General features: G+C 44.2%; 1 protein-coding gene across 1 annotated transcript in view; it reads right to left on the bottom strand.

Annotated features, from left to right (window-relative positions):
- Positions 1 to 1,785: 1,785 nt before the first annotated feature.
- Positions 1,786 to 26,583, bottom strand: part of MYLK2 (myosin light chain kinase 2) — a 130,876-nt gene continuing 106,078 nt past the window's right edge. The window contains exons 11-13 of the mRNA XM_069243366.1: positions 23,086 to 23,238; positions 10,501 to 10,633; positions 1,786 to 7,834 (exon numbers count right to left, since the gene is read on the bottom strand). Coding sequence (XP_069099467.1) covers positions 7,754 to 7,834; positions 10,501 to 10,633; positions 23,086 to 23,238 — 367 coding nt within the window. The 3' untranslated portion in view covers positions 1,786 to 7,753. The remainder of the gene's footprint in view (positions 7,835 to 10,500; positions 10,634 to 23,085; positions 23,239 to 26,583) is intronic.

Below are 26,583 nucleotides of genomic sequence, written 5' to 3'. Positions count from 1 at the left end.
AGGTAAACCCTGGTAAAATCTACACCCCATAAATAAATAAAACAAATGTCACTTTGGTCCCTGCTCCAAATAAGTGTACGAGCTTCGCCCCGGCTAAACAGTAATTCTGAGGCAATCACCTGGGTTTTCAGCCTCACTGGTGCAACCCTGGTGTGGTGGGATCAGGGGTGGGCCAGGGACTGTTGACGAAGGTTTTTGAGATAAACTTTGGTAAGGGCACACTAACTGAAGAAGAGTTGTGTCTCATACAAGGGTCTGCCGGAAGTGAAAGTCGCAGCAGAAGGAAAGTTGGTAGGCCCATTGGCGGAGTCAACATTGGTGAATCTAAGGCCCATATTTATACTTTTTGACTAAACCAGCGCCGCCGCTGGTTTGCATCAACAATTTTACCGCCGGCTAACGCCATTCCTACACGCCATGCGGGCGCCTTATTTAAGGAATGACGTTACCGGCGCTACGGACTGGTCTGAGTAAAAATAAATGACTCAAACCAGGCAGCGCCGGCGTAGGGGAAAATGGGGGCTGTGCGTAAAAAAATGGTGCAAGTCAGGTTTGAGGCAAAAATCATGCCTCAAACCGGACTTGTGCCTTTTTTTGACGCACAACCCCCATTGAAATGACTCCTGTCTTAGCAAAGACAGGAGTCATGCCCCCTTGCCCAATGGCCATGCCCAGGGGACTTCTGTCCCCTGGGCATGGCCATTGGGCACAGTGGCATGTAGGGGGGCCCAAATTAGGCCCCCCCATGCCACTTTAAAAAAAAAAAACTTACCTCAACTTACCTGTACTTACCTGGGATGGGCCCCCCATCTATGGGTGTCCTCCAGGGGTGGGCGAGGGTGGCAGGGGGTGTCCCTGGGGGCAGGGAAGGGCACCTCTGGACTCCTTCCATGGTCAGATACCATGGAAGTGAGCCCACAGGTCCCTTAACGCCTGTCCTGACCCAGGCGTTAAAAAACGGCGCACATCAGGCTGTGCGCTGTTTTTTAAGGCCTGCCCCCTCCTGTGCGTCAAAATGACGCTGGAGTATAAATAAGGCGCACAGGCCTTAAAGTCATTTTTTGGGCGGGAACGCCTACCTTGCATGTCATTAACGCAGGGCGGTTTCCCGCATCCAAAAAATGACGCACACAGAGGAATTTTGACGCTCACAGGCGTCAAAGTTTAAATATGGTGCACAGTTTGCGCCGAATGTGCATCAAAAGTTTTGACGCACGTTCGGCGCAAACAGAGTATAAATATGCCCCTAAATGTGTCCCCGTTGGTAGTAATTCTGAAAAGAATGTGTAGATAGATCTTTTCATTTTCCACTTATTGTGGATGGAGAACACACCTATCACAGAATATTTCCGTCAAGAGATCTGTTCCGTGTTTACCTGAGCATTGATCAAGCAATAGACTTTGTGAGATGCGGTAAAGGTGCAAACATTGATGATTTTGTGTCTTTGGGTGTACAGGAAAGGATACATGTTGACAAAACAATATCGATGGGTTGTGCTGCATCGTGCGCTCTCTTTGAGATCTTCTGACGTGTTTGGAGAGGATGTTCACGAGAAGAACAGGCTCAGACCAAGTAAATAAATGACCATGAAAAGCTTTTGGTTATAGACAGGAAAAAGCAGAGCGAGGGAGGTTACAGGCTGTGAACGCCCTTTATGACATGGCTGACGGCTTTGGTTTTCTTTACATCTTTAAACAGTGTCAGGAACACCAGACTTTCGTATTTTTGGCAATTGGATAAGACTATGAGAAAAACATTCAAGGATAATGCAGAACAGAGCTATGTTTGTTTTCAAAATATCGTTTATTCTCTTGTTTACACTGAATGATTACAAGAAAACATTGAGAAAAAAAAACAATCATTACTGACATCTCATTGCCTTTACCCTGGAAGAGGGTTTCACTACACACAAAGATGTTCCCTTCACATTTTAGCATTCAAATCTGTTTATTATGAGTAGACACAAAAATAACGCCATACAGGTTTCCAGCAGCCTGAAGAGCAATAAGAAAACAGTGCACCCAAAAATAACACAGCACAGAAGATTTTCAATTTAGGGATACGATGCCTATAAAACAAACAAAAAAGTAGCCATCCATACGTACTGAAAAGGGAGAGAGACATATTAGGCAGACAAATATAAATAAGAAATCTTTTTGCAGGTAACACAGTTCAGGCAGCCAGCTTCCACAACCCACACTCCAGGAGAGTCCCACCCTCCACATCTAGAACTGATGTTCAATCCCTAACCCGTCAAGGTAATATACTGCAGCACGATCAGCCACCCACAGACCTCAAGCTGATGTACCCCTCACATCTTCTAAAAAGACACAAACTACTTCCCCTTACATGAAGCATTTAAATAGGGAATTTGGGGACAGGCCTAACACTCAATAGGTTCCGTCCCGTCTTGATTCACAGATGGACACTTTTTGTTAGTACGATGTCTTAGCTCAGATCCAGGCACAACCAAAATCTGATTATCACCACAAGATATCTTCTTCTGCGAAGTACCGTCCCTGGGACTATGATAAATTAAATCCACGTCCTTCAGAGCCACCATGACTGTTCCCTCTTGTCCACTCCCTAAAGGGTGCTTCCTTGTACGAATTCGATTTGCTCTAAGAATCAAGTGAAGCCCGACTCATCACTCAGGACTTTAATGTTCTGGAAAACCCTGTAAATTTCCCCTTCTGTAGATAATCCTCAGCGATTCAAAGTTGGCACTTGGGCTCCTCTTCTCAACGTATCCAAAATCCCCATTCTGAGCCTTATAAAGGATTCAGCCATGCAGCTCTGGAAGTCGTCAAGCTTTCAACTGAGGTATCGGCTTCCGCCGTGTGTGGTTTCAGGGTGCTCAGACAAATCGCAGCAGCTCCCACAGTCACCCGCAATCGCTCCCTGAAAGGCCTTCAGATTGACCTGCACAGGGCTGACCCCTTTGTTATGGATATCATTGATGGAGGGCAGAGGTTTATTCCACATCTGCTTCTTTAAGACAGTGATCCATCAGGTGGTAATCTCTGAAGGATTTGCGTGATGCAGTACAGCAAGATATGAAAAGTCTTAATTTGAATCTTAATTCTACTGCCTCCTAAGATGTTTTTTCTCATTTCCTGTTTCACCTTTCTGTGATTACTGATGTTTTAGGAGGTGTTAGAAAAGTTTAAACAAATCTTCTCAACAGGTAAGAGACACTCCTTGCCTTTCTGGGAATTGAAAGCAGTTCTTTCACATTAAATAAGCCTGTCTTTGGAACCAAGGCATATGTTCTACCTTCACTATTGCTTTTGTGGTGGCCATAATAGCAGCCAGGGGTTTGATTAAGATTCAGGTCTCATGTTGAAGTGAATGTTATGCAGGCTTTTTTTTCAAATAAGGTTTTGTTGAGAATTCATTATTTATTCCTATGGAATCCCCACCCCTACCACACAACATATGAAAAGAACGTCCATATGTTTTACTGCAATAACAAAGTCATACACAAAAGAGACATTGTTTAAAATATGGGACTACTTTCAAAAGAATCCATAGCTATGCATCTAGGGGCCAGTTCTAAGTAGAATCCGGTTTGTGATTTCCTAATTGCAAATCTTTTTGGTTCGCAATAAGAAAATCGCAAACTGGGATGTACAACAGTGTGTTTGACACTGTTTGTGATTCCCAAATGGGTCGCAAAAGACCTGCCTCATTAATATTCTTGAGGCAGGTCGCAATTTGAGAGCCATTTCACACTCACAGGGATGGTGGCCTGCTGGGGCCAACAGACCACCATGTCTGTGACTGCTTTTTCAATAGTGCAGTTTTTTTTAATGCAGCCCGTTTTCATTAAAGGAAAACGGCTACATTACAAAAATAAATTAACATTTTCCAGTTCATTTTTTTCAGAACTGGCAGTGGTCCATGGGTCCACTGTCTGCTCTGAAAAAATGTTGGCGTCCCCCCCATTCACAAAGGGAAAGGGGTCCCTTGGGGACCCCTTCCTGTTCTCAAATGGTTAACACCCACTTGAAGTTGGTGGTAATTTGCAAATGTTTTGTGACCCCAATACAGTCACGAACATTCACACATGCCGCTGTGACTCACTAATAGGCAGGGTCATCCTTGGCACGCCCATACCTAATAGTGACTCGCAAGCCCATTTCGCGATTCAGTAACTGATTACCAAATCACAAAATTGGGTTTGGTAAATGCTTTGTTCTTGTCGCAAACAGCCCATTTGCGACCAAGATAAAGCTTTGTACATCTGGCCCCTTGAGTCATGGGTACAGCCCGTTATCACATTCTAGGTAAATCAAGGGTGTATTTCATTAGAGGTAAGATAGCCATTGCTACTTGTTGCTATTCCAATAAAACAAAACAAAAAACAAAAAATGGAGAACACCAGCCTGATGGCCCCACACTGGTAAATTTCTATCTTGGAGAAATGCTAAAACAGACAAAACCACTTCTATGAAAAACATAAGATCTCCATGGAAAAAACACAAAAATCTGATGAATTTTATGTTTAAAATATACCAGATCACTGATAGATTCCTGCTGCTGATAAAAAAAATACATAAAAAATAACCTTCCTACAAACCTTTAAGTTGTATGAACAATAGCTTTAAAACGGCAGGTTGCAGTAGTCTTTTCACTGTCTACCACAGCCCAGAATGCAAATATCAACAGAGGACGGGATGTGCAATACAAAAAGACAAAAAGGTCTTGGGAATGGGTGGTAGGAACTTTGAAAGCCCTTAAGCGATGGAGAAAAGTGGACATGGGATACAAAAAAGGAGAAAGGAGATCTGAGAGCAGGATGAAGAGGGCAAACGGGAAATAGCAGGTTAGGAGAAGCCCCCAGAAAAGATTTAAAAAAATAAGAAACAAGAAAAGAGCCTGGTGGTTAAAAGCACACAGAAATAAGTCTAGAAAAATTTAGGGGCAAGCAAAGCTCTCACATAGCATTGTACACTTATAGGAGCGCTCATCAAGTTGGGTTCATCAGCCTGGGGAAAGTCATTCAAAGGGAAATGTATAAAGAATTGGTTTAACTAACAAGGGGTCATCAAGCCATTTCGAGTGGGTTCACTTTGGTTTCGAATTCAGATATTTCCTGCTGCTCCTACCCAGAACCCCCCTAAAACAGCAGCAGTTTGGAGATCATGGTATACCTCTGTCAAGTGTTACTGCCTAAATTCTGATACCAGGACAGACATCTTGGCGGGGCGTCTGTGCAACTAGATTGCTTAATTTATTTCTCAGTGGTCACACTTTTTCGAGGTTGCTGGTTTGCCATCTTCCTTGCAGGGATACACTTGTGATTCTGTTCTAATTGCAAAATATGTCAGAGAAGTTGAAAGGGGAGGAAGTGTTACAGCTTGCAATCCTCGCCTCACACTAAGCAAGAAACATAGCTGGAAATTCGCCGTCGCAATCCCCGCTCTGACCCTGATGCCAACGTGAACGGTCCTAGTTTACACAGCTCAGGGTTGTGGAACTGTTCCTTGGAGCCTCAGCGCGGCAACCGCAAACGTCTCTTACAACACCACTGCCTTCCTGACCAGTTCCTTTTCTCCTTCTTGGGGGAAATACAATGAGAGTTTTGCAATGCTAAAGCTTTTTTAGTGTCAACATTTGACTTTATGTGCTGTTTAAAAAAAAAAGGAAATTGCCTTCAGTAAATAGGTATATTTGCTCTGTAAAATGTGCTTTTAAATTACACACTTTTCAGGTTTGTGTGTTTGGGATCATGCACGTAGGTAGATATATTCTAGCATTTATTAAATCAGAGGAGGTAACCATGAGTCAGAACTTGTCACCTTGAAAGAACATGTTTCCTAGTGTTTCTCCCTGAATAGCAGTTATTGAGTCTTTTGTCCAAAGGGAACACAAAAAACCTTCACACAGCTCAGGGTTTTCCACTACAGCCTGGACGACCTTTTCATTGTCCCAGCAAAGGGAAGTATGTGCTGAATGGACACACACATGCTTGGGGAAGCGTTTCTTCCAACACAGTGATCTGTAGGTATCTTGCTATAAAGGTGCCCCATGGAAACACAGTATAGGCAGCAGCAGGTGCTTAGTAACATAAAGGGAATAAGTGCAACCATAAGTAATATTATCCAACTGAAATGTTGTGCTTCTGACGTAGAACATTCTATCCGCCTGTTCTAAAAGCTTTGTAGCCCTTCTTCCGCGACCTGTCCCAGTCATTAAAGGCCCTCTTCCTTGTTACTGGGTCTCGCCTGTAAGACACAGAGGACCTTTAACAACTGGTTCAGGCGTCTGCAGTGGGTTACAGTCCTATATTTTCTACCACACAAAAGGAACTACGTTTGCATTCACAGTGCCTTCAGGGTTACTTGACAACAGCCTGGCTGCTAGCATTGCTGTGTCATGTAATATGGCCTGAAATAAATCAATGTACTCCATGCTATATCAGTCATAAATGGTGTGCAGGTTATTATACTTCTAAACGATATCCTCCCAGTTAACAGGTCTAATAAATTTGTGGTGTAACTAAATATGTATATCATAACAATGTACATCAAAATTACTGGGCAGTTTATTAAGCTATCCTAGCAACTATGCCAATGTACATGCCATTCTCATTACTGTAGAAGTTAACACTTAATTTCACTTTGATAAGTTTGCCACTTAATGTGATATCCTACTTATTATGCAAGTAAATATGCCACCATGACAATGCCACTATTTGCCTACAATGGATGTCAGAGTTCTGGTTGGGAAGGTGGGCGGGGATAGACCATAATATCTAGATCGTTGGCCCATATCTATACTTTTTTGCGCCGCATTTGCGTCATTTTTTTGACACAAAGGTGGCTCAAACTTGCAAAATACAATTGTCTTTTGCAAGTTTGCGCCACTTTTGCATCAAAACATTATGCAAAAAAAGTAGAAATACGGGTCTTTGTGTTCAGTGGTACCGCCTAGAATCTTCTGATGGGCCAGAGAGGTGGAGCAGAGGTTCCTCCTCTTCTCTGGAAAGATCATTCTTATACTCCCTCCCCTCACGGGCTATCCCGAATGAATGGCTTGCAGCAATAGATGGCACACCCTAGCCGGTGTATGCCAATGCACCTGTCATCCGGTAACAGCAGATGTACTGATTATTCATGGCAAGTTCTCCGATCAAGGAACCATTTCTTAGTGACCCACCGTTGAATGATTCAACCATGGCTTATTAATATGGTCTCTTTGCTTCAGGTCACACTGTGATCGGCAATTTAGCAGAGAAATGTCGTTCAGGGAGTCTGGGCTCTAAAGCCAACCAGAACAATCTAGGCAGTCTATGGTAGATCCCGCTCTACACAAAAGGTTGTCTAGGGTTGTAATTGCTTGCATTATATTTCTACACCTTGCTTTGGATACCTTTTAATTTACGCTTATCTGAGTAGCTAAAGACTTTCCTGGTCTAGTGTTGTGATGAATACGCAAATGATTGGAAGTGTGTACTCTTGCACTGTCTAACTGTTGAATTAAATAAACAAGTGGATGGTTCCTTGCAACAGGGCTATGGCTTACCACTAGTTAACAAGGAGTGTAAATCTTTAATTTAGTGCAAAATACTTTTCATGATATGAAGCTGTCTGAGGAAAGTTCCTCCGATGCTTTCAGTTGGAAAGGCTAGAGCCCTCCCACATTGTCCTGGAACAATGAGGCCTGCCCTGTGCTTCAGTCCCACAGGGACGCGTCCGGCAGGGCAGGCCACAGACGACTCCATTCCTTTTGTAACGGTATGCAAGTTCACATTTCAAGTGTTGCCAGTGAAGTGGAGCTGCTAATCTTCTTGAACCTGTTTGCGGCCGTCACTGCGATAAAGTTTCTCTGTTGAAATAGAAAAAAATCTGAATAACATGATTATTCCAACCACAGACGAGATCTTGCAGGCAAAGGTAGCAAAGCAGCAGATTTGGATTTTCTTTACGGAGGAGATAAATGGTGTAGGAGATTTGGGTGAGGGGGATAAGGGCTGTATGATTGGTGTTGTAGTTCTGCTTGAGGAGGGTTACACGTCTGGAAGAAGATCTGTCATGGTTTGCTTGAAAAATAATGGGTGAGAATGTATTGGAATTTTACATAGCACAAACCTTGCCAGGTAGTAATGTGGCATTGTAGATTATTGGGGTGCTGCGATATATTAGAACATTGGAAATTTGGGGGCTCCATTGCAGATAATGGAGTGCACCGGGCTTTTACTCGCTGGTAAAAGCCCGGAGTGTCAACATTCCAATGTTCTCTTTGTTCACAGCATAAGATGTGAACAAAGCCTCAAGGAGACTGAGGGGATTTTAATCCTTTCGGGCTTTGTGAGGAATTTGATTTTTTTGGTAGAACATTCTGCCCTCTAGTGGCAGAATGTTCTAATAGCCTTAGAACCCGCCGTAGGGGGCTCTACCGGCCATTAAAGGCCCTTTCCCTTGTGCGGGTGCGGGCTTTTAATGGCCGGTAGAGCCCGCTACGGCGGGTTCTAACGCTATAATAGAAGTCTGTATAGATCAAGTGGAATATGCATCTTTCATTTACACATTTTTGTTATATATCACATATTTATGTCACTTGTTTACATATTCGGGCAAAAATAGATGAACTGATTTGCCATGATTCACGTGATTTTGAGTCAGGTGTCGAGGTCAGGCTAAGAACAGTGGTGCCTGAGGCAGACTGTCTATGCCTTTCCTTTCTGGGGAGTAATTTGCAGCCCGCTTTGGATTAACAATGGAGCTTGCTCCGTTGTAGCTTACAAACCTCACTTTCTCTACCCAAAAACACATCCACTGTGAGGTGATCAAAATCCCTGAAATGAAAATAAATCTAAATTTTCACATAGCCGTATCCAGTGTCACAACTCCTCAATAATAAAGAATCTAATAAGGCCATGCCTGCTAGTGTTCCCCTACATTCGTTAGCAGATGGTGCTATGCCCATGGTACAGTCAGACAGTATGGAGTTCAGCTGGGTGTGATTGGAAGCTTCACAATGCCCATTCGCAGTTCACTTATTCTACAACCCCATAGAGGAAGGTCAAAGCTACTTCCTGTCATTAACATATGAGGCTTGCACTGCCCTGAAAGCACAACTAAATACTCCTTCCACCAGTGATTCTTAACCTGTGGTCCGGGGGGCACTGGGGGTCTGTGACGCCTATTTGAGACTGCTTAGAAAATTAAAGAATATTATCAGAATAAGGTGTAAATGTATAAAGAAACAAACTTTTTAATCATTTTGTAAATGTGAAGGAATTTGAATTTGTAGGCTAAAAATTAAGTTAGTATCCTCATCGTGGGAGCAGTGCAAGCTCGTCAAACAGAATATAGAATGTACGATGAGTGACCTCAATTGATTTAGAAAAATCATCCCATTAAAATTAACTATTGGATTTTTTATGTCTGTTTGTGAACTGAATAAAATATTTAATAATTTATGTTTATGTTTAATGAATGCTTGTTTTGGTATTTTAGTATATTTTTTTGAGGTTCAAATCACACAAAATTGCTTAGGTAGGTCCCCTGTTACCAATAATGATCCAGTGGGGGCCACAGGACTCCAGTAATGAGTAAACGGAGGTCCACCGAAGTCAGAAGGTTAAGAACCATTGTCTTACAGTGTTAGCACTTTGTGTCGTTTTGACATGTGCGGGGTACTTGACCGTTTGCATAACCGATATTTCAAGTAAACTACTCATATTTACATTTCTGTTTTGTTTTAGTCTTATTTCGCCAAAATGTCTTAATTTCTTTTCATTTGGAGCTGATTTATTTATGTCATTGTCCATTTCCTCTCTTCTGTGGGGCCCCTTATATCACTTCCCTAGATATCTTGGATCTGGGTAAATTGGCATGATGCACCAATCCACTGGTACAATAGAGGACCAGAGAGGTAACGACTTTAATTTTGACACTGCTTTTCTGATTACATTGTAGGGTTGCAAACCTAGCTAAGGAAAAGTATATGCTTTGATCCTGATGTTTCTTCTTGTTTCAATAATTAAATATTGCAAAAAATGACACGTATAGTCAGGGTTCGTAAACTTTGTTTTGTTCCTGGACAATTTTCAGATTACGAATACAGTAAAGTCACGTTCATACAGTGTGTGGGGGAGGGCTCTTTGGTACAACTGTAGCCAAAGTGGAAGCCTTTCCTTCACACGAGGTTTCTGTGGTTCCATAGGCACCCCTGAAACTCGGCACATGTCATTCTCTTTCAATTTCTACACACCCACCTGAAAAATAAATTACCTCCATAGACTTGAATGGGGTCACTCAAGTTTCAAATATGATCACCTACCAAAAAAATGTTTCATTCTCCATTCTCCCTAATTGGATCACCCTTTAAAACACCTGACTTCGCCCACATTTTTGAGTCAAGAGTTTGACAGGTATGTGTATGAGAGCTGTTCAGGTTCTACATGGGACCTTGAGAGGTGTTGCCACTTCAATCAGGGGTGCTGGATTTCTGTATGTGGTGATTTGCATGAAGCGTGTTAAACGTACCTTCCATCGTCTCCTCATCATGTATTTCCGGAGCTCAATCTGTGATTTGAGGAGTCGGTTGCAGCGTTTGGCTTTCTCTGCCAGGTCATTGAGCCATGGGTGACGCAGGCACTGCCCTGCACTGAGCCGGCCACTAGGGGAGGGGAAAGAATGTAGAGGGAGGTAAGCAGGTGGCAAAGGTAAGGGGGGTAACAGAGAAGAAAGAGAAGAGGGAATGGAGGTGTGTAGAAGAACAGAGTAGAGAAATAGTGAAGTCAATTTATTGGTAAAATTATATCTACTCAATATTTGCAGCAAAAACATTCTTTAAATAAACAGACATAGGAATTACAACAAGATCCCTAAAATGAACAAGCCGCAATAAATGCAAATAATAAACCTGTTATTAAACCTAAGGAACTTTCAAGCAGTTATCCCATGGAACATATAGCAGCAGGTGTGCTGTTTCTAAGACTCTTCCAGGTAATGGACAACAGCATTCACCCCCACACTCTCTCTTACATCTGGATTCCATTATCATGCATTAGATATAGCAGGCCTGGAAAACAGGGTTTGGCTTAAAAAGTGCTTACAAGTCGTCGTGCGTCAAGAAAGATTCTCTGCTCTGCGAAAACACTGTCCTTGCTGTTCTTAGGGTGGGTGGGGTCGGGGGAGCTGTTGCCTCTTGAAATCAGGGGGCCATGCTTCACCAAAAACCCTTTTCAAAGTGACACAGGGCTCCCTCCTTCAGCCATGGCGCTTTTGTTACAACCAAAGTCAGTTTTTCTTTTACTTCTTAAGCACAGGTTCTTATACAAGTTCATTCAAAGTACCCAGTCAATCACATCTGTGAACACCAGGCCCCCTTCTCAAGTGCCTGAATCTCATTGGTCGATACTGAAGCACTGAACACATCCCTCTGCCTAACCAGCAAGTGAAAAGGAGAAACCGGCAACAGGAGGCGTTCCATGAGCTACAGTGACACTGCCGCAAACCAAGATGGGACCCGCAATGAAGTTAAGCGGACAACGGAAATAACATCACCCTTCCCCCACCTTCCTCCACCTCCCACAGACCAACCCGCCCACTTTCTATGACTCCCAGTACGCAACTGCGGGACCACAAGTGTAAAGTTCCATTGGCAACAATCACAGTGGAGCGACTAGTGCATGTATCACAACCCCGTGTGGTAGTTGACTTTGCAAGCCAGGCGCACCTGGTGAGGGCAATTCCCCCTCAAGAAAAGGGTTGGGTGTCCTGTTCTGGGCATGGACACACAGAAAACTAATGTAACCAGCAAGTGCCCCAAGTCAAAAAGGAAGATCATCCTAGAGTAATTCTGAAGTCATCTGATGACTTCAGCTGAGCACTCAATCGGGAGGATAATGAATGATCACTTTCTCACAGCAACCCCACATTGGATCAAAGGAGGATTGCAAGACACTGTGACTTGTGTGGAACACAGCAAGGAGCAGAAGCCCAACTAGTAACTAGATCATTAATACCCCACATACCATATATTAATTTGTCTAATGTATGCCACATGCCTGACCAAAGCCCCTCAAACTGTACCCCACTGAAGAAAGAAAAATGCCACCAGCTGTCCCCAGTTCAGACAGTGTTAACCGAATAATAAACAATTAATCTCAGTCATACGTAAGTATAGAGGGTCCTAGGAAACTACACCATTTTTTAAATACCTCCTAAACAGTGCAAGCTTAAAAGGTCCTGGCATAGGTCAAAGCCTGCTTGCCCTATTGTTTCCTACAATGAATCCAGTATCATCTACCATCATGCTGACTACAAAACCATGCAAACAATTGCTTTTCGCAGAATAATTCAAGGTGTTCAGCCCCATCCACAAACTGTTACGCCTGAAGCTATGATGGAGGCGATCTCAGCGGGCTGGAAAAAAAACAGAATGTTGTTGACACCAAAATTGCAGAACTGACTATTGAAGGTCAGCCATGGCTTCACTTCTCGTCACAGAAGAAAACTAAGGACCTGCAGAATCACACTGAATATAGCAAAGACGGCAGTGATATTTGGCACTTGTGACTAAAGACTGTTGAGCTGAAAATCAGAGTACTCATAGACAATGTATGATTCTGTGGTTTGCCAGAAGGGCGTATTGGTAAAACTGCCACATTATTTGTTAAACGTGATATTCGTGCCCCGGTGGGAAACAAAGAGTCGATAGAACATGCCCAAGACAACCAACCTCTAGAAGCTGATCATTGCAGGTTATCTGCATCACAAACAGGTACACCAAATCATTAGAGTGGCATGAAAAAACATGACGTCAAAAAAGATGGTCATAAAATACAAATATGAACAGAATTCTAACCCAAGACCAATGTAAAGAGTAAAGCATTTGTTGCAAGTCCACAGAATGCTCAGAACTAGAAGATCCAGGGAGATTCCTGGACAGCTTGGATTGCACTACCGTGGGATGCATTAAAAGCTCCTGATAGTCGCCCAGCAGCCAAACTAGCCGTGTGAACCCAAAATTACATGCGTCAGCAAGATATGCATAGTAGAGCCAGACCTCAGCAGAGGCAGTCTGAAAAATAAGGATTGATTCAGAAGGAGGAGGTATTGAAAAACAATAGACACACGCTAGATCACCTATGAAACTCAGCACTGGAGACTTTCAGATCAATAGGTGCGACACTACATGTTTGCCATAGGTACCCAACCACAATATCACAAATTCAACCACACTTTCATTCCCTGGACAACTTTGCTATACTCCTGCCAGACTGGCGACTTGAAGATAACTCTACTGACATACCGTAGTATATACTATGGTTATAGTTTCAATTCCCCATACCCTACACCACACTGACATCCCCTAGGTAACTCATCACTGAAATCGGTCCCCATAATGTCCTGATGATGTCCTCTCTCTGCCCCACATACTTTAACCCCATTTAGGACCACATCATCAAAATGTTCTAAATTCAGAACACATACACTACAGTACCTCTCACAGCAAGTTTATTTTTCTTCCTGTCTATGAGAGATATCTTTCCCAGTATTCATGCTAATACAGCTATTTTAATCCAAAGGCATCTCTGATCCTGTGACCCTCACCTTCTGCACCCGACGACATCATGGTAAGCCATCCTTCAAAAAGATAGACCTTATCCTAGGGCTTGAAATTGGGAGGCTCCTGCACAGCAGCCTGCCGCTGAAAGTTTGAGCCCACTATTGAGTGCCAGATCTTGATAAAGACCATTATACAGCCTATTTTGTTACCTTGAATTCCTCTTTCCCCGTCTCATCATAGATCCCCTGCTGGGCCCTTAGACCCAACTTTCCTCCTCCACAAAAAATACAGGTGCTGTTTCAAACTTATTAGACACCATCCAAGAGGACCCAGCATTAATTCACTTGAGTTTTATGTTGATACCTTGCATGCCATTGGCCATGCAAGATGTCATTCAATGTTATGATCCTCTATGCCCACCCCTGAACCCTAATAAAACCTTACTTCCCTTATATACAATGCACCCCTGAGCCCTAAAAACCCTCATTGTGCCTATACCTACCTACCCTTGAACCGTAAAAACCACTACTACCCCTTAACATTACCCATCTCTGAATGTTAAATATCCCTTACAATTCAAATCTAAATGTCATAACATTAGAAATTATGGATATATATTTTTATATATTTAGACATATATTTTCTTGTATATACATATGTATATATAATATATACACATTTATATAAACATATGTATATATAATATGTAGTGGAGGTCCCCACTAGGCAGTTATGGTTAGGACCTAGTTTCTATAGAAAAAGCGTTTTTTTTTTTACTTGCCTATATCTTTGGCGCCAGTTGATGAATATTCACAAAATGTTCCCATAAAATTTGATGCACACATCAGCTGCTGTCTGGAAAGTTTCGGGGTGATCTGTGAAGCAGGGGATAAGAAAAAGGGGTGGTCCCAAAAAGCGCTTTACACCTGTAAATTCTTATAGGGTTTTTTAAAAGGTCTACAGCCTGAATCACTCGATGGAATTACACCAAATTTGGCAGAAAGGTAGTTCTTGGTCCAGAAAGCATCCCTTTTGTTAGTGGTGTAAATCTGTTCAGTAGTTTTTGAGATATTAAAGATAATTCAAATTTGTATATATGGTGATGCGACGGCTCCGCAAACCCTCCCGATCTCGTACTGAGATCTGATTGGCTGCCAACACTTCTACAAGGAAGTGTTGGCAGCCATCTTGGGACTCGGCTTCAGCCAAATCTCAGAAAAAAAAGATAAAAAATAAGAAAAGGGGCCAGGGCAGGGACACCCTGACCCCCCTTATCTATGGTGCTGGGATCCCCCATCAGGGCAAATAAGTACTTTTGAAAAAAAATGTTGCTGCAAATTTGTGACGGGGTTGCAAACCGCAACAACACCCTCATGCACCACACCAATGCCACCCACCACAACCACCTCAACTGCCTGCTCCTCAACACCCGCTCCCTTCACAAACATGCCATAGAACTCTGGGACCTCATCACATCACACTCACCTGACATCGCCTTCCTCACGGAAACCTGGACCAACCCCTCCTCGGAACCCGACATAGCCATCGCCAGCCCCAAGGGATACAAACTACAACGCAAAGACCGCCTCAACAGGCCAGGTGGTGGCATCGCCATCCTACACAGGGACACCATCAAAGTCACCACCAGCTCCCAAGAAACTATCGACAACACAGAACACATGCACTTCCTAATCCACATTAACAATAACTCCACCCTCAGAGGCACACTAATCTACAGACCACCAGGACCACGCCCCGCTTTCTGCGACACCACTGCCGACACCATCAGCTCGCACGCCCTCACCTCCACAGACTACATCCTCCTCTGTGATTTCAACTTTCACTTGGAGAACCTACAAGACCACAACTCTACCTCCCTCATAGACAACCTTACCAACCTCGGACTCAAACAACTGGTCACCGCACCCACTCAGCAGGACACACGCTCAACGCAATTTTCACCAAAGAACTCTTCACCATCATTAATGAACTAGCCAAACCCAAAGCCAGCAGCATAGACCCCTCACACACACAGCCCCTATGTGATGCCCTCTCCAACCACTTCCACCACAAAATCCCGGACATCCACAACAGCTTCATACCACGCACACCCACCACACACACCCCTTACTCACCCAGCTCAACCCCCACTCATGACCCCCCCACCACACTCACCACCTGGGCCCCCACCACACACGAAGAAACCGAAAAGAACATGACCTCCATCCACTCCGGATCCCCCTCTGACCCCTGTCCACATCGCATCTACAACAAATCCAGCCCAACCATCGCCCCCATACTCCACAACATAATCAACTCGTCTTTCGACTCTGCCACCTACCCAGACCCCTGGAAGCACTCGGAAATCACGCTCTCCTAAAAAAAAACCAAAGCTGACCCAGAGACCCTCTCCAACAATCGCCCCATCTCCCTCCTCCCTTTCCCCGCCAAGGCTGCTGAGAAACTAGTCAACGCCCGCCTATCCCACTTCCTCGAAGAAAACAACACTCTTGACCCCTCACAATCCGGGTTCCGCAAGAACCACAGCACGGAAACCACCCTCAACGCATGCACTGATGACATCAGGACCAAAGTCGACAAAGGCAAGACTGTCGCACTCATCCTCCTAGACCTCTCCGCAGCCTTTGACACTGTCTGCCTCCGCACACCCCTCCACAACATAGGAATTCGCCACAAAGCCTTAGACTGGCTCTCCTCCTTCCTCACCGACCGGACCCAGAGAGTCCGCCTTCCACCTTTTCACTCCACCGCTACCAAGATCATCCGCGGAGTCCCCCAAGGGTCATTCCTCAGCCCCACACTCTTCAACATTTACATGATCCCCCTAGCTAACATCCTCCGATCACACGGAATCACTATCCTCTCCTACGCAGATGACAGCCAACTCATCCTCTCCCTCACCTGCAACCCCACCACTGCCAAAACCAACCTACACGCTGCTTTCCTCGACACCGCCAACTGGATGACAACTAACCACCTCAAGCTTAACTCCAACAAAACCATATGGGACAACTCCTGGTGGCCCACCGCCCTAGGCCCGCACCCACCCCCACAAACCACGCACGCAACCTCAGCATCATCCTGGACCCCTCCCTCTCCACACAGCAAATCAATGCTCTAACCTCCTCCTGCTTCCACACACTCTGCACTCTAAAAAAATCCTTCAAATGGATTCCCCTAGAGACCAGGAAGACAGTCACCCATGCACTCATCAGCAGCAGACTAGACTATGGTAACGCCCTCTACGCCGGCACCACACTCAAACTCAAACGCAAACTCCAGAGAATCCAGAACACAGCCGCACGCCTTGCCCTTGGCTCCCCCGCCACGAACGAATCTCACCACACCTCAAATCCCTTCACTGGCTCCCCATAGACAAGAGAATCACATTCAAGATCCTCATCCACGCACACAAATCCCTCCACAACACTGGCCCAACCTACCTCAACAACAGAGTGAACTTCCACACTCCCACCCGCAACCTCCGATCAGCCGACCTTGCCCTAGCCACAGTCCCCTGCATCTAAAGCACCACCACAGGAGGCAGGTCCTTCTCCTACCTCGCCCCCAAAACCTGAAACTCCCTCCCCACCAACCTCCGCAAAACCAAAGACCTCCTGCTCTTCAGAAAGAACCTCAAGACATGGTTGTTCGAACAGTGACCCTCCTTGCCCCCCCCCCACTATCCTCCCCAGCGCCTTGAGACCCTCACGGGTGAGTAGCGCGTTCTATAAATGTGTTTGATTGATTGATTGAATCCGCAGAAAAAATTGAAAAGCAACAAAGTGTGGCCTCCTGTGCTTGTTTTAAGAAATCCCCCGGGTGGGCCAGGTCCCGGGGGCATGTTAAAAATAAAGGAAAAGGGTGCAAGGGACCCCCCCTCCTGGGATTACTATTCTCTGGGGACTGCCCCCTCCCCGAGTCTAGACCGCCCGCACCTTGGGGACCATCACCTCCCGGTGAAAAATTAGTTAAATAAGTAAGGGGGACACCCCACAGCCCCAGGGACCACTACCCCCGGGGTAATATTTTATAATATTTGGGAGGTGCGTGCTCCCCACTCCACAGCCCCAGGGACCACCACCTCCCCGGGGCAATTTTAACAATTAAGGGAGGACGAGCCCCTCCTCCCCCCAACCCCGGGGATGCCACCTCCCTGGGCAAATACAATGTTGGAGGGCGGCCTCACGGCCCCCTCATGGAGCCATAGATGGCCCTGCAGACTGCCACCCCCCATGGCCGGCTCCTGCTACGTCTTGGGTTGCACACCCCAGGACATAGCTGTTTGCTCTGACTTGGCGGGAGCTTTGACAGCTCCCGCAATATCAGAGCAAACACTCTGGGGTCAGCAAGCAAGCGCTATCAAACAGCTCTCATTTGTTGGAAGCAGAGGTTTCCTCTGTTTCCCTGCCCGCAAAGACGCAGGCAGGGAAACAGAGTAAACAATTGCTCTCACAGACATCTTTAGCAGCTTGTTGTCTGTGACAGCAATGCCATCTCCCATAGGAGGCGGGGGGATGGCTGGGACCCCGGGGGCCTTGAGGCTCCCCGTGGGCACTATGCACACTGGGTGCCCTGGGGGGCACCAAGGACAGATGGGCCAGGGAAGAGGGTGGCAAGGACCCCTCCCCCAAAAAGATATTTTAGGGCTGGACCCCAGGGGATGGGTCAACATGTTTCATCTATTGGAATGCAATCAGACACTCTTCCACCCACATAGACCCTCTCACACCCACTCTCACACTCACACTTAGACACTCTCACAGCCACTCTTACACCCAGAGACACCCTCTCACACCTATTCTCACACCAGAGAGACAGACTTTGTGGCCTACTCCTGCTGCACATGTCCAAAGGGAATGCGCAGCAAGGGGTTAGGGGGGAGGAGGGGTTGGCTGCAAGGACTGGCTGCAGGCCAGGCCCTGTGGCCAACCCCTGCCATGCACGGCAGTTGTTGGATTAACGTATAGTAATGAAAATTATTTTATGTTAAAACAACACAGAAATTTCCTGGAAAAACCAAAGGTTACAGGGACGTTATAGTTAGGAAAACAAACCTTACAAATTCACTTAAAAAACAAAGGTTACAGGGATGTTATAGTTAGGTTCTGAACCTACTCACACAAAACCATAGAAATTCAGCAGTTCTAGTTAAACATTATTTCAAGTAACTATAACTCGTGCCCTCGCCATGCACTGCTAATTACCCCAAATAAATGAATAAAAATATCAATGAAACATTAGAAGTTAAATTATTGAAGAAAAAACTATGCACAGCGGGGCGAGTTATTTTTTACCTTAGGCCAAGAGTTATAGTTACTTTAAATAACTATAACTGCAGAATTTCTATGGTTTGAGTGAGTAAATTCAGAACCTAAGTATCTAGAGAGAGAGAGAGAGCGATATACCTACCATTATGACACTGAAAAGAATGACTTACCTGTGATGTAATGTACCACGATGTCAAGGCAGTGAAGACGACCTTTGATCTACTTACCTGCAATCTAAAAACTCTGGTGTAATTGTAGCACACTTGATTTGAGCACACTCATTAGTGAAGAGCATAAATAACAACACGTTACACTCTCTCCCTCAGCGAGAAAACATCCTCCTATATATTAAATCCATTGATGATACCAACAGTTATACACATGCAAGATGGCCTCAACGCCCTTGCAATCGTTTCCATGAACATTAATTGCTCTACTTATTACCTAAAAACTAAAAAATATACAGTCAAGTGTTGCTTATAAACACACCAATACTGCACTCCCCCCGTACTTATCACAGAAAAGTCAGACTTTGAAAAGGAAATGTGCGAGTAAGGTTTAATTCAGTATTCGCACACTGGCCTCCCACAATAGTTCAAATAAATACTGTGTGACCATCTTAATCAGAAGGACGTTCCTGTGCACAGCTTTGAAAACTCACCCGACCTTGTGGAGGGATAAGCCTTTGAAGAATTGTCTCTCTGTGGCAAAAGTTATTTTTGTTTTTGTTGGGTTGGTTTACACGCTGAGTTTCACTACATTCATCTTCTTGTCCCATTGCTCTAGAATCCTCATGAAATTTAGCACCTCAAATACAATTATGGGTGGAACTTGGCACTGAATCCAGTGCTTTAAGGGACTTAGCTGACAGATCTGCCTAATTCCAATGACAGATGACATTGCCTGGGCCATTCTAGATGACACTGGTCTGATCAACCTATGCAGACCTACTCTTCGGAATGCTGAAGAATACATGTTCACCCCATTTATGCACAGCTCTCTGTAAGAATAGACTACTCTCTGCCCTCAGTCACCCTGACATCCTCCCTAACTTATTTGCCTCATTCGCCCTAACCCTCCATCAAAAGAAGTAAGCGGGTAGAACAATCCATTAAAACCTTAAAATGCTGCAAGGTAGAATAACACATAACAACCAAGAGAAGGGAACCTGAAAAGGCAAAGTTAACCCTCAAATCTTTATATACACTGAAAGCTTAATCGTTTTTTTTGCCTGCAATATGAGAAAGCCAGCAGATTACTAGCAGCCCAACTTCGTCAGAGGGACGTTGCAATGGCAATTTCTGCCATAAATGGCAAAAAGGGGGACCCGGAAGGAGACTTCCCAGAAAATCTCAGCCACATTTGCTAATGACAAGAGAGACCAGTTCTGTAACTGAGGAGTAGTTGATGCTGAGGAGTGAATTCTTAATGGATTCATTAAAAAAATAAAAAATGGAAACATTCTGTGATTAGACCCTTGTTGAAGAAGGCCCACCCTGGCCCTGCCATACCTAGCAACTATCTGCTCATTTCCCTTCTGCCAGGGCTAGGGAAACTGCAAGAAAAACATGTCAATGGCACTCTGTCACACCGTTTTAGAAGATAGCCACCTCCTACATCCCACTCAAATGGGTTTTTGCGCACAGCACAGCATGGAATCTGCACTTCTGGTAGTGACAGAGGAATTAAAAAGTCTAATGGACCAAGGAGGCACTGTGGCTATTCTCCGTTTAGATCTAAGTGCAGCCTTCGACACCGTAGATCATACAGTCCTGAAAAGAAGACTCAAGAGAAGTGGGGATACAAGATGGAGCTCTGGAATGGCTGTTGTCTTTTGTGAACGACCAAATCTTCCAAATAATGGAAAACGCTTGTTTCTCAGACACCCAGTAATTTAAATGTGGTGTGCCACGGGGCTTGGCTCTGAGCCCTACATTGTTTAGTATCTATATGTGTCCGCTGGCCAACATCGTCCTATGTGGATGATACTAAATTGGTTGTCTATTTTACAAATGGCTCCAACCTGGAAAATCAACTTCTAGCTCCCTGCCTTGGAAAAAGTGGCTAACTGGAAGTCTAGCTGCTGCCTAAAACGAAATGGGTAAAAGACAGAGCTAATGTTTTTGGGAAACAATTTTTCCCCGCAGCTGGCTGCTAGCTGGCCTAGCTGTTTAGGACCCTCCCCCATCCGCAGCCCTACTATTAAAAGCCTGGGAATGTGGCTGGATCATTCCCTATTGATGGATGGATACCCAGGCAAAAATATTAGCGGCCTCTTGCTTCGGTACACTTTGATTGATTCAGAAGATAATCAATCTCATTCCAGAAAACTCAAAAAGAATGGTGATCCAGTCTCCGGTGGTTACCCGTCTAGACTACGGGAATTTGCTGTTTCTAAGCTCACCAAAATTTGTTCCAAATAAGACTATAAGTAGTCCAAAATACAGCAGCCAGACTTCTTCTTAGAATTCCCAGTCGTGAACCAGTGAAGGAAACTTTGAGGAAACTCCACTGGTTACCTATTGAAGTGAGAATGAAGTTCAAAGCTCTGTGCTTGGCGCATAAAGCTATTCACAACAAGGGCCCAGCGAAAATCAGGAAAATACAGAGTCCTGCTTTGACGCGCTACAGCTCACAGAGAACAGACATGCTCACCCAGGCCCAGTAAGTTATTTTCTGGGTGCTCCTTGAACAGACTATGGTTGACAGTGCAGCAGACCCTTCCTTATTCTATGCCACAAAACAACCTATGGGATCTAACAATAATCCAATAGACAGTTCAAGTCTGGAAATCGGTAAACAAGTGCCTAGAAGTACATTCTACTCTCCACAAAAATTCCCTAAATTTGGAAGAACAGTGTCATCCATATAGGAGGTCATAATATCATAAGGGACACCTGGGGATATACAGGCGTTCAGACATTAGACCAGATGACAGCATATTGTGAGATGAAATCATTTTACATTCTGCAATGTGAATACAAACTAACAAGACCTCAGATACGGAGTCATACACAACTTACACACTATCTTAAGAGCAGACTCAGGAAAGCACAATGCATCCTCTCTGAATCTCCTATACTAGACTATTTGTGGTTGAAGACAATATAGGGGGTGGTGTCTAGGTCATACAAATACATGAATAATAACATCTTCTCAAACCCACATGAACACACTCCATGTAAAAAATGGAAAGGGCTTCTTGGACATAAATTCACAAAAGAGGACTGTTCTGAAATTCCGGGAACAGATATTAGCGAAAAACAACTGAAATTCAACCATTTCTAGATGCTTTAGAAATGGTATTCGATGCCACAATAACTACAGAGATCCACAATGGTTGATGATCCCCGTTGCTGGAGGTGCGAGCAGCCAGACTGCAACCTACCTCATACACTGTGGTCTTGTCGGCGTCTAGACTGATACTGGAAAGTCTATGGGAGATAACCAGGAACCTGTGCAAACCTATGGTGCCTGCCACTAATACAATGACTTCTTGATATACATCAAAAGTTCTAGGAGGAGGCATCAACTCACGCATACCTGTTAGCAGCTCCCTTTACTTAAGGATGTTAAAAGAGAAAACCTTCCTCAAAGCTCAAGACAGCCATCTAAAGTCCTTACCAAATACATGGGCTTGCAGGAGACAAGATACAAGATGATGATCCAGCAGATACTTCAATTTAAATTGAACTTGAGCATAATCAATCCCATGATTGGTCAGGTGACCTCACTTCACTGGAGGCAGGTGGAATGAATAAAATAAATATGGCTGGTGTCCGGTGACCTCATTGCTCTTGGCAGCCTGCACTGTTTACCATACGTTTCTGAAACTGTATCTCAAGGATGGTAGTTCATAAATGAAATTCCCCCTCAATCTGCAATTACTGTTTGATTAATCCACTGACTTCAATGACCAACTGATCAAAAACGAAACTTGTGCTCATCCACCCCATTAGAGAGCAAAACATGCTGACCTGGCCTAAACAGCTACTGAATGCCCTGCCTTAAGAATCCCATCCAATCTTATCTCTTCTGAGGGCAGTTGAACAGTCATAGCTACTAATCCTTCCAAAATTTGATGGACAATGCAAGGAACATTCTCAGCAACATTTGTCTAAAGATAATAGAAACTAAGCAAACAATGGGACAATCAAACAGTCAGTGATCAGGAGGATTCATAAAAGTAGGAGGGTGTTCTAAAACCAGCAAGAGAGATAAGTGCAACGGGTTGGTTACTTCAGGACGTTATCAGCCACTTACCTTTTGTCCCTAATCAGCAGGTTGGAGATGAACTCTTTGGCTTCGTCAGATACATTCTCAAAGGGCTCCTCATTGAAATCCACTTCGGAGGAGAGAACATTGTTCATTGTCTCTGTGTCATTGTCTCCAAGGAAAGGAGACAGTCCACTGAGCCTGAGTTGACAAAAAAAGAGATGGTGACAAATATTAACGTGAAACACATATACAAACAGGTGATGGAAAATGGAGAAAGATACATGACAGAAAGATGGAAGGAAAATATCTAGAAAAAAAAGGAGAACAAAGGGTAGGAGTGTGGGTGTGGGTATAAGAGGGAGTTATAGCAACAGAGACAAGGAAAGTAGTAGAACAAAATTAGAAAATGGTACACTTTACAACCTAGCTCTGTTGCATTTGCTCGAAGCAGAGTCTCATATGTCCACTGCTTCCTGCTCTTAGCTAAGAAAAAAGCTCTCAGCTTTCACATTTTGGTGATTTGTTGTCTCAAAGTGCCTGCATCTAAAGGCGAGTTAAAAGTTACTTCTTGGGCAGTCTTGATCAAATAAGAGTTTCTCTGTCAAGCTTACATACATTAGGATGAACAGGAGTCCCAATAAAAGCCTCAAGGATTTCCACAAGAAGTGAGTAAAATGAGAAAATCATGAGCAAAAGAAAATCAGCAGAGAAGCTCTTGACAGACTTTGGATAAATGCTTGCCAACCAATTGGTTCATTCTATGTGTTTTCTGTAAATCCGGGCCAATGAATAAGCTCCAAAGCCTCGTAGTCCAACAGCAGTTTTTGAAAGTTATCCTGAAGTGTTCTTAAACTCAGATCCATGAAGTAAGAAAGAAATATAAACTCTAGCTACCCTGCTTTACAGGAAGTCAATTTCATATGTTCGCCAAAGTTTGAATTCTCAGTGACATGTTTACCCAGGATATCCCATCTCAACAACTCAAGGGTCTTAAGGCTTCCATGTGAGAAATGTAAGTCCAAAAGCTCCAAGTGGCACAGATTTGAGCTTCTATCCATGAATGCTTTGTTGGGTTAAATAAGTTTCTACTGTGCTTATATCCCATAGCTAGAGGGCATCTACCCCACCGCCGCCCAGCTACACATTCCACAACACGGGCCAGCATGTCACTGCTGGGACTTTACAATATATGGGAGCAAACTGATCAATGAGGTCCCCAGCTATTTTTAGGGCTACTTGCTGACACCCACTCCACAGGACCTTTGCTTCTAATGCAATAGAATATATCGAAATTTACTTCCTAAAGCTAACGCTGCATGCCTAATTGCCACTGGATATTTTTGAGGTGCATCTGAGCAACCAGTGGGAATGCAGAAATGCACCTTAAATAGATCTACTTGAGGCAGGGGAAAGGGAGTATTGTATGTACTCTTGTAGATGCATATCAATTGTAATGAAGCAAATACCTTTGAAGGACCACCGTCTAACCCTGCACAGAGAAATGCATGCCCTACCCTAGGCACACATCCACAAAGGGGTACATGAGCCCCATGAGATATAAGCAGGATAGAAAGATATATTTACTACAAAGATCTCCATCCTTTTAACCCATTAAAACATCACAAAGCCAATATTATAATCTTAATCACTGTTCTAGTCCTAACAAAACCTAGTTAAAAGACCTCAAAAGAGGAGCCACTGAAACACATATCATTCTAAAAGTCAAATGCTTTATCTCATTCTGGAGAGGTCCGATTCAGTGCTCTCACTTTACCCAATGTAACCTGACTGAGCTTGGCAGGAGAATTCTTCACATGCTTAGGGTCAACAATAAGTCGCTCTTCTAAAATATGCCCTGCTTCAGACTCAGTAGGCATGGCCCAGCACCATTATAACTAACTCCGGTATGGGGAAAAGATGGATGGACTGAGGAGACAAACTATCAATGGAAACATATCACAGAGAGGTACGCCAGTGGGAAAACAGAAAACAGGACATGGCATTTGTATTTTTGTATATATATTTATAAAGAATGGATATCAACACTGAGATAGTCTCTAATCCAGTCAAAAGCACCCCAGATAGGGAAAGTAAATTGCTACTTACTCTGTAAGCCTCTCTTCCTGTCATGTAGTTCTGTAGATTTCCATGAAGTGTGTACGCCTGCCATCTAGTGCCACACAGGCCCCCTTTTTGCAGCTAGAGTGGGATCTAGGAGGTATAGGCAAAGATCATTTGGCTTTGGTGTAACAGGTCTGAATACATTTGACAAACATTATGCTACTCCGGCTTTAGATAGAACACGGCCTTTGTGTGGTTTTACAAAAGAGACAAAGAGTTGCTGTGTCTTACCGAAGGGTTTTGTCCTGTCAACATGAGGGCTGTCTTAACTTCTAGTGTGTGAAGAGCCCTCTAAGCCACTGATTTTGGAAGTGGAAGAACACTGAGAGTGCGGTAGTCTAATTGAGGTGGATGGAAGAGACCACCCTAGGGAGAAAGCTTGGGTTTTTCCTAAGGACTACCCTATCTTTGTGGACTTGGAAGAAAGGTTCTTCCAGAGTGAGAGCCTGAAGATCACTCACATTTTGTAGGGAGGTGATGGTCACTAGGAAGGTTATCAACTAGGAAAGGAACTACAGAGAACACAAGTGACATGGTTCAAAAGGAAAGCCCATAAGTCTGGTGAGATCTATGTTGAGCTTCCACATTGAGCGGGTGGTACCTTGGTGGAATGACTCTTTTAAGCCTTTCTATAAAGGCTTTAATGACTGAAACCCTAAAGACTGAAGTGTGCATATCTTGTGACTAAAAGAACAATAAGTAGCACATGTTTAAGCCCAACAGTAGATGGCAGGAGCACGCACAGCATGCGTATCTACAGTTACACCACAAACACAAATTTACCAGACGGTAGGGTGCCACTGCGGCCAAATAAAGCTTGATGGAAGTTTAAGCAAGGTCAGACTTCCGCAAGTGAAGCAGATAACATAAAATGTCCTGGACGAAAGGCTTGAGTGGCTCAATCTGCCTGGGGAGACAGTAATGCACAAACCTCTTTAATTTGGCAGCATAGTAGGCTCTCATTGTAGGCCTGAAAGCCTCCTTAATGACGGACATGCACTCTTCAGGCAGGTTACAGTAGCCAAATTCTTATACCTCAGGAGACAAATCACAAGATCAACTGCCTGGGGTTTGGGTGTCTTGACTGTGTGAGGTGATCCAGCCAGTTGAGCAGTTTCTCATGAGGCACTAGGGACATTTTGAGGAGGGCGGTGAACGTGTCTGGTCCACATGGAAGCCATCAGGATGATCGTGAGGGATGTTTCCTGAAGCAACTGAACCACAAATGGAAGAATTGGGAGAGGTGGAAATTCATAAGTAAAAATTCCTTACCAATTCGTCCGTAGTTCACCATTTCCAATGGACTGTGGGAGTGGGTATCTGGAGGTGAAGCTTGGACATCTTGAATTTTCAGTGGTGGTGAAGAGATCTACATCAGGGAACCCTAACTGACGGAAGTATGGGAGCAAGACCTGCAGCTGA

The sequence above is a fragment of the Pleurodeles waltl genome, chromosome 7, assembly GCF_031143425.1.
Source record: "Pleurodeles waltl isolate 20211129_DDA chromosome 7, aPleWal1.hap1.20221129, whole genome shotgun sequence".
NCBI classification, from domain to species: domain Eukaryota; kingdom Metazoa; phylum Chordata; class Amphibia; order Caudata; family Salamandridae; genus Pleurodeles; species Pleurodeles waltl.
This window is presented reverse-complemented; position numbering and strand designations above follow the sequence as displayed.